We start from the raw sequence: 14,586 nt of genomic DNA on the forward strand, positions 1-14,586 counted from the left end.
CATAATCCAAGTCAGATGCAATGCAATCCAAGAACAGAAATGCAAAGTGCAATTTGGGATTATAACGATTAAAAATAATATACTGGGCATTTATGATGACATAACACAGTTCTGCAGCAATAGACAATGTCTACATATTACACCTTAACATTGAAATTCAGCAGCTCATCTGTTTAAAAGAGCAAAATGCACGGCCAGTGCATTGACCCTGAAGTGGATTTGATTCAGCTGGGACTTCATGGTTTAACACAAGTTATAATAATGGCAATATGAGACTTCAAATATGTAAAAATGTTCAATGATTCTACATGTTAACACATCACTGAGGTAGCATTAGCTTCATGCCATAATTGTGCCTTTAAATGCTAATCCATGCCCCATGTTATTGTCTTAAATAAAATTCTCTTGAATTAAACAGCATATTAAACTACTACTATAAATACATTGATTAATCTGGCTAATTGCACAGTTGTTACCAATAATAATGTTCAAGCAATGTCATGCAGCATATTTTAAATCCCTTCCCATTATAATTACCTTTTTTTTTGGCTTCCTGCAGTTTAAAGCTGGCACCATGTTTCTTCCCTCGATTCAAACACAGCCGTCTCTCAGAGTTGAAGAACGTTGCAGAGAGTTCCCTTTCAATTGCCAGTCTGAAAATGTATTTCTAAATAAACCCTACTCATATATATTCTGCCACTGTAATGCAGATCTAGTCAAAGAAAATCTTCCATTCATTTTTAATATGTAAAAAGCAAAGTAATGAGAAACTGACAAGCTCCCAGGGTGCACCAATCAAATTAAGGGGCAAGTGGAGGAGAGCAGGGCATTTTTGACTGCAGTTAGTTGTTGGATTATACACTTTTGGTTTTCCTTTTGGGTTAAAGTAACCACTGGGTTGAGTATAGTCTTGTACTGAGACTTCATTCTTTTATTAGTTTCCTCTGCAAGGAACAAGTTGCTGGAAAAAACAACCAGGAAAAGCCAAAGCAGTGTTTATTTTGGATTGAAATATTGAGGCATCTGTCTCTATTTCATATGACTGCATTAAGCTGTATATATATATATATATATATATATATATATATATATATATATATATATATATATATATATAGTGAAAGAAATATCAGCCAGGATACCCCGCACACCCACAAAAGTGCCTGGGTTTCCCAGTGAATGCTCACGTCATAAGCCCAATGCTCCCCCTCTTCTTTGATCAGCTTTTCTTCTTTCAGCTTGTTTTCATGATGCTAGGGGAAAAAAGATTGATCTGTTCATAAACAGAGAGGTAGCACTGATGAAGGAATGTAAAGGCAAAGGTAAAACAAAGGTAAAACAACAAATATTGTAGAATGAGAGATAGGAGGTGACCCTGTTGCAGCCTTAAGAGGAATAGGCAGAAAGTGAGGAAACGGAGAAAGATAGGTGAAGACAGGGAGACAGAGGGGCAAAATCGGTGTGAAGATTCCTGACTATGATCGAGTTTCCCAATTATCTGCTGTCAGCAAGGGTTGGGGGGAGAGAAGGGAGAAAAGGGAGAGACACCAACCGGGTCAAGCTAGAAAAGAGGATGAAAGAGAATAAACAGGAGGTAGACAATTGAAGCAGTAGTGTGAAGATTGTTGGATTTGTGTCAAATTTCCAATGATCTGTTGCCTGCGACTGGGGGAGGAGGATAGAGGGGTGAGGAAAAGAAAAAGATAGAGGGGGGAATGTACAAGCAGAGGGCGAGTGAGAAAGACCTCAGCAGGCAGTGTTGGACAGAAAGGCTGCAGACTCCTCTCTGGCTCCACTGAGCATACTGAGTGGCAGATCTGCATGTTGAAGCAACCTATTGAAAACACAGAGCAGCTCACAGCACACTGCACATTTCATTCCTAGCACGTCCCTAGTTTTTTTTTTTTTTTCCTTTTGCCTCAGCCTCAGTAGGAGCAGATAGGAAGAGAAAGGCAGAGAGAGAGAGAGAGAGGGAGAGCAAGCGATCCTTAAACTCAGCATTTTTCCCCCTCAGATGTGCTAAATATTGTCCTGCAAACTGGTAAGTAGATCATTTTATCAGATATTTATACACTTTCACGGACAGGATTTATAGAGAAGCTCCTATGAGATAGAAGTTGCAGATGTATTTAAACCTGACACTGCTGCTGCTGCTGCTGCAACCCAAACCTCAGCAGTACCCCCTCTCATTGGTATTTTACTGAGATGCAGTGCTTATCTACTGCCCATTTAACTGATCATATCTCATCTGCAATGAAATCACAATATATGCATGGAAATACACACACGCATACCAGATGTTTTTTTTTTTTTTCGAGTTCTATTGTGATTATTGTAACCTGTCTCATATGGTTGCACAGAAAATGCAGTAAGATGCAGATTGCTTAATAATATTCATAGATTTACTGGAGCTATTTGCAGCAGAGTGTGTGTATGCGTGTGATTTTATCTGTACAGTGTATGTATGAACTATAACTGGTGCTCTATAGGGTGTCTTTGTTATTTCTTTTATGTGACACTATACATATTTATTTCCTCTTCTTCTGCACTTTATAAATGTATAGGCATTTTGCTCTGTGGACAACTGAGGGATATGTTCCGCAGTTGGTTTAAGGGTCTCCTAGCCTCCCAATCCAAGGCAAGCAGGGCATTTAAATCACCGATGATCCCAGACTCAGCTGCATTTAGCTGTCAGCTTCCCCATAGATCTGACGATCATAGGGGCATGTGGTGTGGGGTAGATGAATCATCTGTAAATAATTTAATCTATTTGTGGGGATGTAGGGGATGAAATAGCTACAGTTTTAATTGATCAGTTTGACTAGCATCTATAAATCAGTCACTGACTATGGTCACCCTGACATTTATCATGGAAATATAAATCAAGAAATCATTTGCATCCAGGAAAGAAATAGTTCTACATATACACATTTTAAGCAAGAGTTTTTAATTTCTATTGTAACTTGCAGCATTATATATGCCCAGCGGGTGCCAGAATATAAATAAATAGCCATAGGAAAAGCTAATCTTTAAATCTTACATCATTTACTGCTGTCTGTGAAGCAATAAAAAAGGTAAGATGTTCAGCACTCCAGCCTTGGCTGTATATATACAGTATCAGAACCATGAAGAAGAAATATGTGTATCCGTACATGTCTTCAGTAGGGTGGAGGGGCTGCTTTTCATATGCCAATTATATAACAGCCTTTTTCAGAAAGTCAAACACGATTTCTTAACACTGATTTACCCATGAGGAGCCCACATACTGTGAGATTTATAGTGCTGATTTTGCAAGCTTGATCATTTCCTCACATGCATGCTTACATTCAGATCCTTTATACAGAATGCCAACTCTGTGCAATTTTGTTTTCTTTTGCAGCTTTTCTAATTAATCAGCAATGAAACCACCTTCAGCAGAAACTCGTCTTAAAGGACGGATGCTGTGGATAATTCTTATAAGCACAATCGCTCTTGCATGGACTACACCAATTCCCTTGATTGAGGATTCAGAGGAAATAGACCAGCCATGCTTTGATCCTTGCTACTGTGAAGTGAAGGAAAGCCTTTTTCACATTTATTGCGAGAATAAAGGATTTACAAATATCAGTCAGATTACAGAATACTGGTCAAGACCTTTCAAACTCTATCTTCAAAGAAACTCTATGAGAAGATTGTACACCAACAGTTTTCTACACCTAAACAATGCTGTGTCTATAAACATGGGGAACAATGCATTGCAGGACATTCAGGCAGGAGCTTTTAATGGTCTGAAAGTTTTGAAGAGGCTATACCTGCATGAAAACAAGCTGGACAGTTTTAAAAATGACACGTTTCTAGGGCTGGAAAGCTTGGAATACCTTCAGGCAGATTATAATGTCATTAAGCGGATTGAGAGTGGGGCCTTCAGATACTTAAATAAACTGAGAGTATTAATTCTAAATGATAACCATATTCCATTACTTCCAACAAATTTATTCAAGTCTGTGTCTTTAACACACTTGGACTTGCGTGGAAATAGGTTAAAGATACTATTCTACAAAGGAATGTTGGATCATATTGGAAGAAGCATAATGGAGATCCAGCTTGCTGAGAATCCATGGAATTGCTCCTGTGAGATTTTGCAACTAAAAAACTGGCTAGAACGTATACCATACACTGTTCTGGTCGGAGATATTACATGTGAAAGTCCATTTCATTTTCATGGCAAGGATCTGAGGGATATAAAACGTAGTAAGCTCTGCCCCGCATTATCTGAAAGTGAAGCTGAAAAAAGTTGGGGAATTCCCCAAATACCATCTAGCAAAGAAAATGCATGGCCAACAAAACCATCCTCTATGCTGTCTTCTTCTCATGTCACTGCTTCATCTGTGGAGTACAAGTCATCTAATAAACAGCCAACAACCACTAAGCAGCCAAGAGCTCCCAAGCCTCCGCCAACACCTAGAGGCCTTTATCCAGGCCCAAACCAACCTCCTATAGCGGGATATCAGACGAGACCACCCATTCCGATAATATGTCCCACTGGCTGTTCATGTAGTTTGCATATTAATGATTTGGGGTTGACTGTAAATTGTAAAGAGAGAGGATTCCACAACATATCGGAACTTCTACCCAGGCCACTAAATGCTAAAAAGCTCTACTTAAATGGTAACTTGATTCAGAAAATTTACAGGTCGGATTTTTGGAATTTTTCTTCTTTGGATTTATTACATCTGGGGACTAACCGTATATCATATGTGCAAGAGGGAGCATTTGTTAACCTTCCCAATTTAAAAAAATTGTATCTGAATGGAAATGACATTGAGAGGCTGACGCCTGGCATGTTCAGGGGTTTGCAAAGTTTGCATTATTTATACTTTGAATATAACACGATAAGGGAAATCCAGCCTGCTGCTTTTAGTTTGATGCCAAATCTGAAACTGCTTTTTCTGAATGACAATCTGCTTAGAACCCTTCCAACTGACACTTTTGCTGGCACTTCTTTGTCCAGACTTAATCTGAGAAATAACCACTTTCTTTACCTTCCTGTCGCAGGGGTTTTGGAGCACCTTAATGCCATAGTCCAGATTGATCTCAATCAGAATCCATGGGATTGTACCTGTGACATTGTTCCTTTAAAGCAGTGGATAGAAACCATCAGCTCAGTCATTGTTGTTGGAGAGGTTTTATGTACAAGTCCAGAAAATCTGACAAATAAGGATCTAAAATCAATTGACATGAAAGTTTTGTGTCCAGAACTACTCGATGCTGAAGCTGCTGCTTCACCTGCTCTGCCTGGTAACATGGTGCCCACGAGTTCATCTGTATTTGAGTTTACCACACCAGGGGGTGCCATTCCACTGTCTGTCCTTATCCTCAGTCTTTTAATTCTGTTTTTCTCAGCTGTTTTTGTGGCTGCAGGTCTTTTTGCTTTTGTGCTTAGAAGGCGTAAGAAACTGCCTTTCCGAAAGAGACAAGAGGTGGATTTAACCGGCATTCAGATGCAGTGCAGGATCTTTGAGGACAGACAGAACAACTCCCCAGAAAAGGCCCCTGGTCATGTCTATGACTACATCCCACACCCAGTAACCCAGATGTGCAACAACCCCATCTATAAGCCCAGAGAAGAAGAAATGGGGGAGCAATTTTCAGAGACAAAAGAAAATAACACCAATTACAGGACTTTAATAGAAAAAGAGAAAGAGTGGACCATGGCAGTATCAAATTCCCAGTTAAATACAATAGTCACTGTAAATCAGTCTGGGGACATACCAAGTTTTCATGAAAATGGAGTAATTTTTCCTGGTGTAATTGATCGAGAAAGACCAGCTCCCACAGTGGGCTTTGTGGACTGCCTTTATGGCACTGTGCCCAAATTAAAGGAACTGCACGTGCACCCCCCTGGAATGCAATATCCTGATTTGCAGCAGGATGCCAGATTAAAAGAAACCCTTCTTTTCTCAGCTGGAAAGGGGTTCTCAGACCAAACCCAAAGTGAATACCTCGAGTTAAGGGCCAAACTCCAAACAAAGCCAGATTACCTCGAAGTCCTGGAAAAAACAACGTATAGGTTCTAGTATAGCATCATTTCATAGCGCCCACAAACGCATGATTGAAGATGAAACCGTTGTGCTCCCCAAATTGTTTTGGAGGAAGGGCCATACTCTAATCATACTTAATTGAAGTGCCTTTGCAGACTTTTGCCAGCAATGTTATCAATCATTATTTTTTATATAGGAGTCTAAGAAACTTGACTGTGCCATGTAAGGTATGGGGAGATTTGTACTGATCCTGATAAATAATTCCACGTGTCTTTTTTGGCAGTAACTTATTTTTTTCTCTAGGGGGGAATAGGATGGCATTGTGGCTTCCTTACACAAAGAAACGCCCATGGCACAAATCCTGTATATTGATGCAGTTTGCTGCATGCCTAAAAACTGCAGGGGAGGGTAATGCTCGAATGTTCTCACCCAAAACATCATTATATTTCCTAAAGCAACAAGACCCCGGAGTTACTGCAATGCTTTATTGGTCAACGTTTATTTGATTTATCACAATTTCCCAGTGCAGAAAAGCAATGCTATTCTAGACACCTGGGGATCAACATGACGGGATTATCTGCAGCTCATTGCATTATCTTTTTCTTTTTTTAAAACAAATCCTTTATTTTTAATTTTTTTAAAGAAATGCTACTGGGTATGTATCACTAACAGCTTTGTAGGAAGCACTTTTAATGTTCTCTCCCCCTTCTTACTCCTCAGCCTATCCACATAAACAAAGATTCAAACAAATGTGCATATATTTATTCTGTAATTTCAGTGACTATTAATTGTAAAGGTAATGTTTAATCAATGTATAGTGATTATGCGTCTGGTACAGCTTTCCTAATAAAATAATTTAAATTATACATATACAGATATATACAAAAGAAACCTGGCTTGATGAGACAGTTTAGCTATGCCCAACCAAATGTATTTCTACACAAAAGGTCAACATACTGTATAAACCACTGCTTCACTGAAATCAGTTCAGCAGCATGGGTTCAAGCACTATGGGTGATTCCTGAACAGGCTACTGAATGGCATTTCTATACTATTTATACCCCAGGGGACTCAGGACTGTTTTTTTTCTGTAGATTTAACAGTAGGGAAGATATTAATAATGTAAAGAGAGAATAGGGGCAACATTCTATACAAAATAAGTAATTACTCAACAAGAGAAGGTCATTTCATTTATTTGTAAACTGTATTATGAAAAATGATATATCTGGTGCGTGCTCTTTTGTTATTTATCATTGGCTTTCCTCCTGGTGCCATAGCCCACGCCGGTTAAAGTTATTACGATATGTTACTGCAATAATATTCATCTTTTCAGTTCTTCATTATCCATTACAAATGGTGTTCTTTTCCAGGGTATATGCTATAAATAGTTACCAAAAGAAAAAATAGGTTATACATCCCCAAGGAAACCCAAAGAATTGCTTTTTTCCTTCGTAAGTTATCCAAGTTTGCAGGAGCTGGTTAAAATAAGCATGCATTCATGCAGCTGAACAGGAGGGGGAGCTTTAGACTTAAAATTATACATTTGGCAGCCGGCTCCTTTGTAGATCTGTATTCACCCACGTCCAGCATTTCAGCCACCCCCAGATGTCTTTCCCTTGGCTTTATTTGCTGTTTAATATAGCTCCCTAATATAATCATTACTGCACACCGAATGTAAATTGTAACACATCACAAAGGCCTTATACAAAAAAAGGAAGGGAGAATGCAGAAAAAATATACAGCTTGTTCCATTCTGGCTTTTCTGTGAAATCATCTGTCCTCTTGCTTTATTACAGGCCAATATATTTTTTATTTTTTAACCATTATGATAATCCACTCTCTCTTTCTTGTTATTCTGTAATGTTACAGCTTTATTTATAATCCTTTCTAGTCATGTTGAGCTGCACATGTAGAATCAAGGTAGGTTGCATTATTCTTATTGTCTGCTCAGGTCACCAAGGTTTAATGAGGTGAACTAATTTTCTCTCAAAGAGAAGACGAGACATGTGATGTGCAATATATAGTTCAGCAGCTGTCACATAGTTAAACGGAATTTCCCAGTTCATAGGTGCTAGCATTGTGGTCCCCTGGCCATAGTGAACTACAAGCATCTGCATCCCCGCAGGATGCAGGTATGTGTAGTTCCCAGCAGCAAGAGAGCCACAAACTTGATATCTGTGCCCTAGCTGAAATCTGATTCAGTAAGCAGACATGACATGTATCATCATCATTATGTTGGGGCTTTGTGTGTTTATTACATACACTTTCTTAGTTCTGTTTGTTTGACCACGATGATGAGATTTGTACATTCAAATGATCCTGTGTTTCCCAAAGCTTGTTTTACTGGCATCGTATTCATTTGGTCCTGACAGGTTCTAGAAACATATTATTCACTGTAAAATGTGTATTGCTGCATTCATTACTCCTGTTTATAGAGAGCATGCGCTTATTTGAAAACTAAATTATAGTGCAAGGCCAGCTATAAAAATATCACTAAAGATTCATTTATTGTGGGCATGCATTAGGCAAATTTATTTCTTTCCTGTTTTTCTTGTTTTTTTTTTACCAATACCAGCTTTCTGTGTTGCTAATGCTGTATTCATCTGAAACAAGAACTCGCCTAATCCATAGCTAACTATAATGCAGTAGTGTTTATATATCTATATATCTATATATCTATTTTGTTTTAAACCATGAAGCAGGACACAGGCAAGATATTTCCATCCACCTGGCAGCAAATTTCCCCATTTGCAAGGAAAATATATTTATTCTGTGAAAATAAATTTATTATTGAAGAATGGATATTTTTAAATAAAAGTGAAATGTTTTTTTTTTTTTTTGGTTTTTTATTCTTGCTATATTTTGCAGAAGGGCACATGTTCCTCTTTCAGAATCTATAAGATAAAGCTCTATTTGGATTGTCATGTGGGAGGCTGAAAGTATTGATGCTGTTGCTGGTTGGTTTGCAATATTGTATGATTTGCAGAGACAATATAAGATGTGGTGCTCGACGGAGATCATTGTATGTTTCAGTTCACCGATGCTGATTTCATGTTTTCTAGCAATCAATAATGAATTCACACGCCTTACCTTTCTAAATAAAAATGATTGGCACTGCTAATGAGAAATGATAATATAATACAGATTTTTTTTTGTTGTTCCATTGTATTGCACAAATATTGGCAGAAATAAATACATTATAGGGATTGTTTCCCCATGCACTGGTTAAAAATGTACAATGAAGGATTTTCTTTTGAACTGCTTTCCCTTCACTTATTTAACTCAAAATATTCAGAGTTTTGATTCATTATCGTCGTAACCACCAACTGTTCACAGATGGTTCATCTCTTACTCAATACAGTCATTTGCTTTTTAGGGTTCCCTTTCGAATCTTCAATTTACAAATGTTCTTAAAATCAGTAAGAATAACGCCACTGCATATTGTCAGGAACATTCCATAGTATAGCAGCCAAGTTATTCTTTCACATCATAATTTTATTTGCAGGCCATAGGCAGCTTACAAAACCTCATTTTTATATGGTTCTTTGTTTCTTTTTGACAGTTTTTTTATTCTCATATGGCAGCAATTGACAGTAAATGGTTACATAAATCTCATTATAGAGAATATAGAATGCATTTTGCTGATGCAATGCTGGTACGGTGGAGCTCACTTTAAATGGTTATTGGTGGCAATTGTTCATAATTAAAAAAAAACCATATATTTGTTTTCCTGGATTGTATCAAATGCATTTCCGAAATGAGCTGATTGTGTAATGCCACCAGTGGCGTAACTAGTTGTTACTGGGCCCCATAGCAAATTCAATTCAATTTATAAGTTGGCCTATTTTACCAAGATATATTAAAATTGCTAATTAATTTGGGTCTCACTGGGCCCCCTACACTCCTGGGTCCCCCTGCAACCGCAGGGTCTGCTTCCTCTATAGTTACGCCCCTGAATGCCACTGTGATAATGTTAGTAATGGAGACCGATGTCTGGTGCAATATTTATCCTCATAACAACATTCCTATGTTGGCCACATATACAAACATGACAAGCACACACAAACAATTGTTATGCAAGCCCCCTTTTTTTAACATGACACAGATTTATATTCCGGCTAAGTGAAATGGTCAAAAAGGCCCTGGCCTAGGGTGTAAAGTTGGTAGTGGCAGAAAGCTGACCCAATGACTTATACAAGTGCCCAAGTGCACAGATGCATTTTTGATGGATTTATTACAAACAAGGGAGCCAAACAATTGTTAATCTCCTGTCTCCACCTCCAGTTCCCCTTGCTTGTCTGGTATACAATCATGCACCATGGGCTTTGCTTCCAGGAGCTTTGGGGGCGGATAGCATAAGAACAGTTGGTCCTAAGGCACAAACATTGTAAATCCAGCCCTGTTTATATTTGTGTGTGTTTGTATAAGGTACCAGCTGGGATCAATGATTACTAATCACCCAACACCAGAGGTAACAGTGCACACATTGGTAAATCATAAAAGTATCAACATAGGCTTGCCCATGAATAGTACCTGTACCTGTACTAAAGGCCTGTCATCAAGTACTTTTGAAGGACACAGCTATCACTGCATTGTGACTCGCTGACATGAAAACCTTGCTCTGTGTCTTAAACGCACAAGATGCAGGTGAGATATGCTGCCAAGTCAACCTATAACTACCCTCCGGTGATACTCTTTGGACTAAACAGCATGCAGAGTTGGGAAAGAAACTTATGTAATTGCAAGAATAACCCTTCTCCTTAATAAAGGCATTACAAGAATTTTAAAATGAAACGGACATGGAATTACAAGTAGAGGTACATTTTCACATCTGTATGAATCAACCAAAATGCAATAAATTGTTAACCCTGTCTCTCCAATAAGAGATAATTCCCACATTAAAACATACCCCTTAAACCTGAAAGCAATTGCATCCCTCCAACTTCTATAATATAAGGGTTTTTTATTACTTTACTAGAAACTGTTCAGTTATTGATTGCATAGCTTCACTCCACTTATTATACTCCCATGTTACAGTTATTTTGCACTGAGCTTGCGGAAAGACAACAAGTCCTGTGATTTGACAATATCACCCTGTCAAAGGAAGATTGTTGGCAAGAGTAAATAAATATATAAGACTAGCTTTATTCATCATTTTTACTCTGTTACTGGCTTTTACAAAATCTCTTGTATTTGTGCCATTTATAATTTGCTAACACAGGTCGCCCCATTGCACCAGTTCAGTTGCCCAGAGCACCCAATACGTTTTCTCATTACAACACAATGACCCCAATGAGTTGCCGATTGGTCCGCTTTTAGTTTGTTAATGCCTGTATGGTTACTGGTCTCTTTGTCAGTTAGTGAATGTGTCTATTTTCAGAAAAAAAAGAAATATCCCATGAATCCTAAACACTGGGGAGCATTAAAGGAGCTTGTTTATCTATAGCCTTTACATTGAATTCCTATATACATTTCTATGTACATGTTATACCTAGAATTAAAGCAAAAGGAACCTCCTTATTTATCTGCTACATGTTTTTACATTGGAAACAGACACGATTGCTTTGATAAAGAAACGTATTAAAAAACTGAATTGAAACACTGACCTCTGTTGGTCAAATTGAAAAAATACAACAATGCTAATTGTTATTTTCCAGGAAATAAAGTTTATATCATTGTTGTATAAATATATTAAGCTTAATTAACACTCTGCAAATATACCCTAGTGCAGTTGCCTATAGCAACCAGTCAGCAATTACATAGCTTCAATCACGCTGCTGCAACTAGAGACTAAAACTATGGGTGGTTGCTCTGGGTTACTGCAAGAACACAATTGTCTCATTATTAAATGAGCTACTAATAGTTTAATATTGCTTTATCTGGTTCTGTCTTTTACTCTTTGTCTAACCAAACTACTGTACTCTTGCTCATTGCTTTTGCATTGTTGCTATAAATTGAAAAAAGAATGAAGGTTTAAACAAGCACTTCATTACTAATTATAGTTTCCCTATAATAATCATCATGAAGATTCTTAATTAGCAATGGAAATGTCTGTTAAAAAAAATAAACCATATAAATAAATATACTCATTATACATCAACATTGTAGAATGTAATGATAATTAGAAGTCTTATATATTTATTTACTCTTGCCAATAAATTCCACAATCAAACTCTGCATTACAGCTGTCATAAAATAAAAAAAAATCAACAATGCTCAAATAAACTTGGTTTTAATTCTGCAATGAATAATCAGAATTATTACACAGACTATAAAATGATGCTAATTTCCAGTGATATGCACAATGCTACCGTAGATTTGTTTAATCACATTGTGTGGTTATAAGAAATCTGGTTGCCATCATGCCTAACATGTGGTTCTGCTATTACAACAAAAAAAATTATGCACAAACAAACTCCGCCTGTAAGCGATCTTACATTTCTTTTTCTAATAAGAAAGTATCTCATGACTAACTTGTTTTTCTAATGTACAGCTTTGGCAGGGTAGATGCCTTGAAGTCCAACCCACAGAAATTGAAATAAAATAGTAGACATGGCACTTAAAATGCTACTTGATCATTGTGCACTGGAAGAAAAGAGTCCATTCCCCAGAGATATTGTCTTTGTTGCTCTTGTTCAATTGTACTGAGGTTCCGTCTACTGCTCTTGAAATTATCTAACTCTGCCTTTGCTCTCTGCTAGATATGAACACTCACAATTTTAATTGAATAGCAGCACAGGCAAGACCACAGTGTTTTCATTAAATATAGTTAAAGATTCATGAGCTCACTTCTTCATGTTTGTAAAGGCATTTCTGGATGTAACCATTGACTTAGCTAAGGCTGAGCGTGTGTGTGGGTCTCTATTAATGTGCTTTGGGATTCCTTATTTCACATCTATGATGGTATTGATGACTCTCCTCTTGATTAACCCCACCTTGTAGATCCTCCAAGTGCATATTTGCAGTCATGTATGTCACCCCTCATCCTAAATGTACCTTGTGATGTCTACACGTGCCCTTTAAGACATTTGTAATGGTATCAGCACAAAAATTAGACTTCTAGAGACCGTTGATTTAACAGTGGGTAGATCAGGGTGAGCTCAATCCTAGACCATTACCATTCATCTGCAGAGTGCGGTAATGAGCATTATTCTAATCAAAGCATCATACACAAGGAGAGTGACATGTTTGTAAATTAATCTCTTTGCCTCTTTCAATAAGAACATTGTGATCTATGTGCAGATCCAGGTTGAGTGCTTCTGATCTAGTCCAATGCATGCTTTGGAGTTGGACTGTGTGTTGTTGTTGAAGACTAATTTGGGGTATAAGGTACTATGTGATGTTTTATACATTGAGATGTACTGTGGTTTTGTGTAGTAATTGTTACAGACAGCAAACCTATAATCCTGTTTAGTTTAGGACACTAGCTGATCTAATGCATTTTAAGTGACCTTGGGTATTTGCTGTTGTGTAATGCACTCTAGTATGAGTGCTGACTGGGTAATGTACAAGAGGGAATCAAGTACTATGCTATGTAATTTAGTGAAAAGATTACTGTATGTGCAAATGAGCACATAATTCTGATGCAATGCAAGTGGCCTAGGGCATTGGAAGCTATGCAATGTACAGTATGACATGTTCATGAGAATTGCTTTTTTTACAGTTGGACAAACAGAGATAGAGGAGCACTTTTATCAATGCTGGTTACTTATGATATTACTTTAAAATGTATGTTGTTCCTTTCTCCAGGAAGGTTTAAACCAGTACAGAAACACAATAAAATTAACATTTACATTTAAAGTTTGTATCTGTGCATCCAGCCTTTACACATAAACCATTTACTAGCAAAAATGTTACGTTTTATATAAAAAAGGTTTTTTAATTTTTGCTTCTTTAGATTAAAGACTTTTGAACACCCTTTATCTTCCTCTTTAAGGACTAAAACTATTCTACACAGCGTATCTGTTAAATGGCAGATATGTACCCTAAAGTCTACTTTCAACGAACCATAATAGTGTTTCTGAAGCAAATATACATTTATTTTATTAGTAAATGGAAGCATTGCATATAAAATTATTTCTGCTTATAATGGGAACTAAAAAGTTTTGCCTAGGGAGTCTGCCTGCATGCAAAGGGCGGCTGTATCCTTATACATGCAGAGCAGCACTATGCAGCAAAATCTATCTTCGAGCCCAGTAAACTATATCCCAGGGGTCCTCATCATAAATTAGAATTGCTGCTTAGTGGTATCACTTGTACTTCCTATCTTTGGTATTTCAGGTGCTTTAAAATGGCAACAAAGCATTGATAGTATTAGCTGAATTTGATTTGTCTCTTTGGCCCTCTTTTGGTTGCTATCTGTCCAGAATTCAGGCAGAAGAGAATATAATTTTGCCGACCACTATTATCAAACAACTCCTGTCTTTTGCTTTCTTCCATTTTAGTGTAAGGAATTCATTTAAAAAAATATAATTGTTTAACTACACCTTAGCAAATAATTTCCCAAATCATGGGAAGGGTAGTAATTTCTAAAATAGAATATATCAAATCGACAAAGGATGGTATA

At 37.3% G+C, this 14,586-nt stretch overlaps 1 protein-coding gene across 1 annotated transcript; it reads left to right on the forward strand.

Annotated features, from left to right (window-relative positions):
- The first annotated feature begins 1,212 nt into the window (after nucleotides 1–1,212).
- slitrk3.L (SLIT and NTRK like family member 3 L homeolog) lies at nucleotides 1,213–9,143 on the forward strand. Its single transcript, XM_018263743.2, has 2 exons — nucleotides 1,213–2,041; nucleotides 3,380–9,143. The coding sequence occupies exon 2, from the start codon at nucleotides 3,399–3,401 to the stop codon at nucleotides 6,054–6,056; it is 2,658 nt and encodes an 885-aa protein (XP_018119232.1). The 5' UTR covers nucleotides 1,213–2,041; nucleotides 3,380–3,398; the 3' UTR covers nucleotides 6,057–9,143.
- The last annotated feature ends 5,443 nt before the right edge of the window (nucleotides 9,144–14,586 follow it).

The sequence above is a fragment of the Xenopus laevis genome, chromosome 5L (assembly GCF_017654675.1).
Source record: "Xenopus laevis strain J_2021 chromosome 5L, Xenopus_laevis_v10.1, whole genome shotgun sequence".
Taxonomy (NCBI): Eukaryota; Metazoa; Chordata; class Amphibia; order Anura; family Pipidae; genus Xenopus; species Xenopus laevis.

Coding starts and splice junctions, on each gene's coding strand:
- slitrk3.L (XM_018263743.2), top strand. CDS start 3,399: ATGAAACCACCTTCAGCAGAAACTCGTCTTAAAGGACGGATGCTGTGG.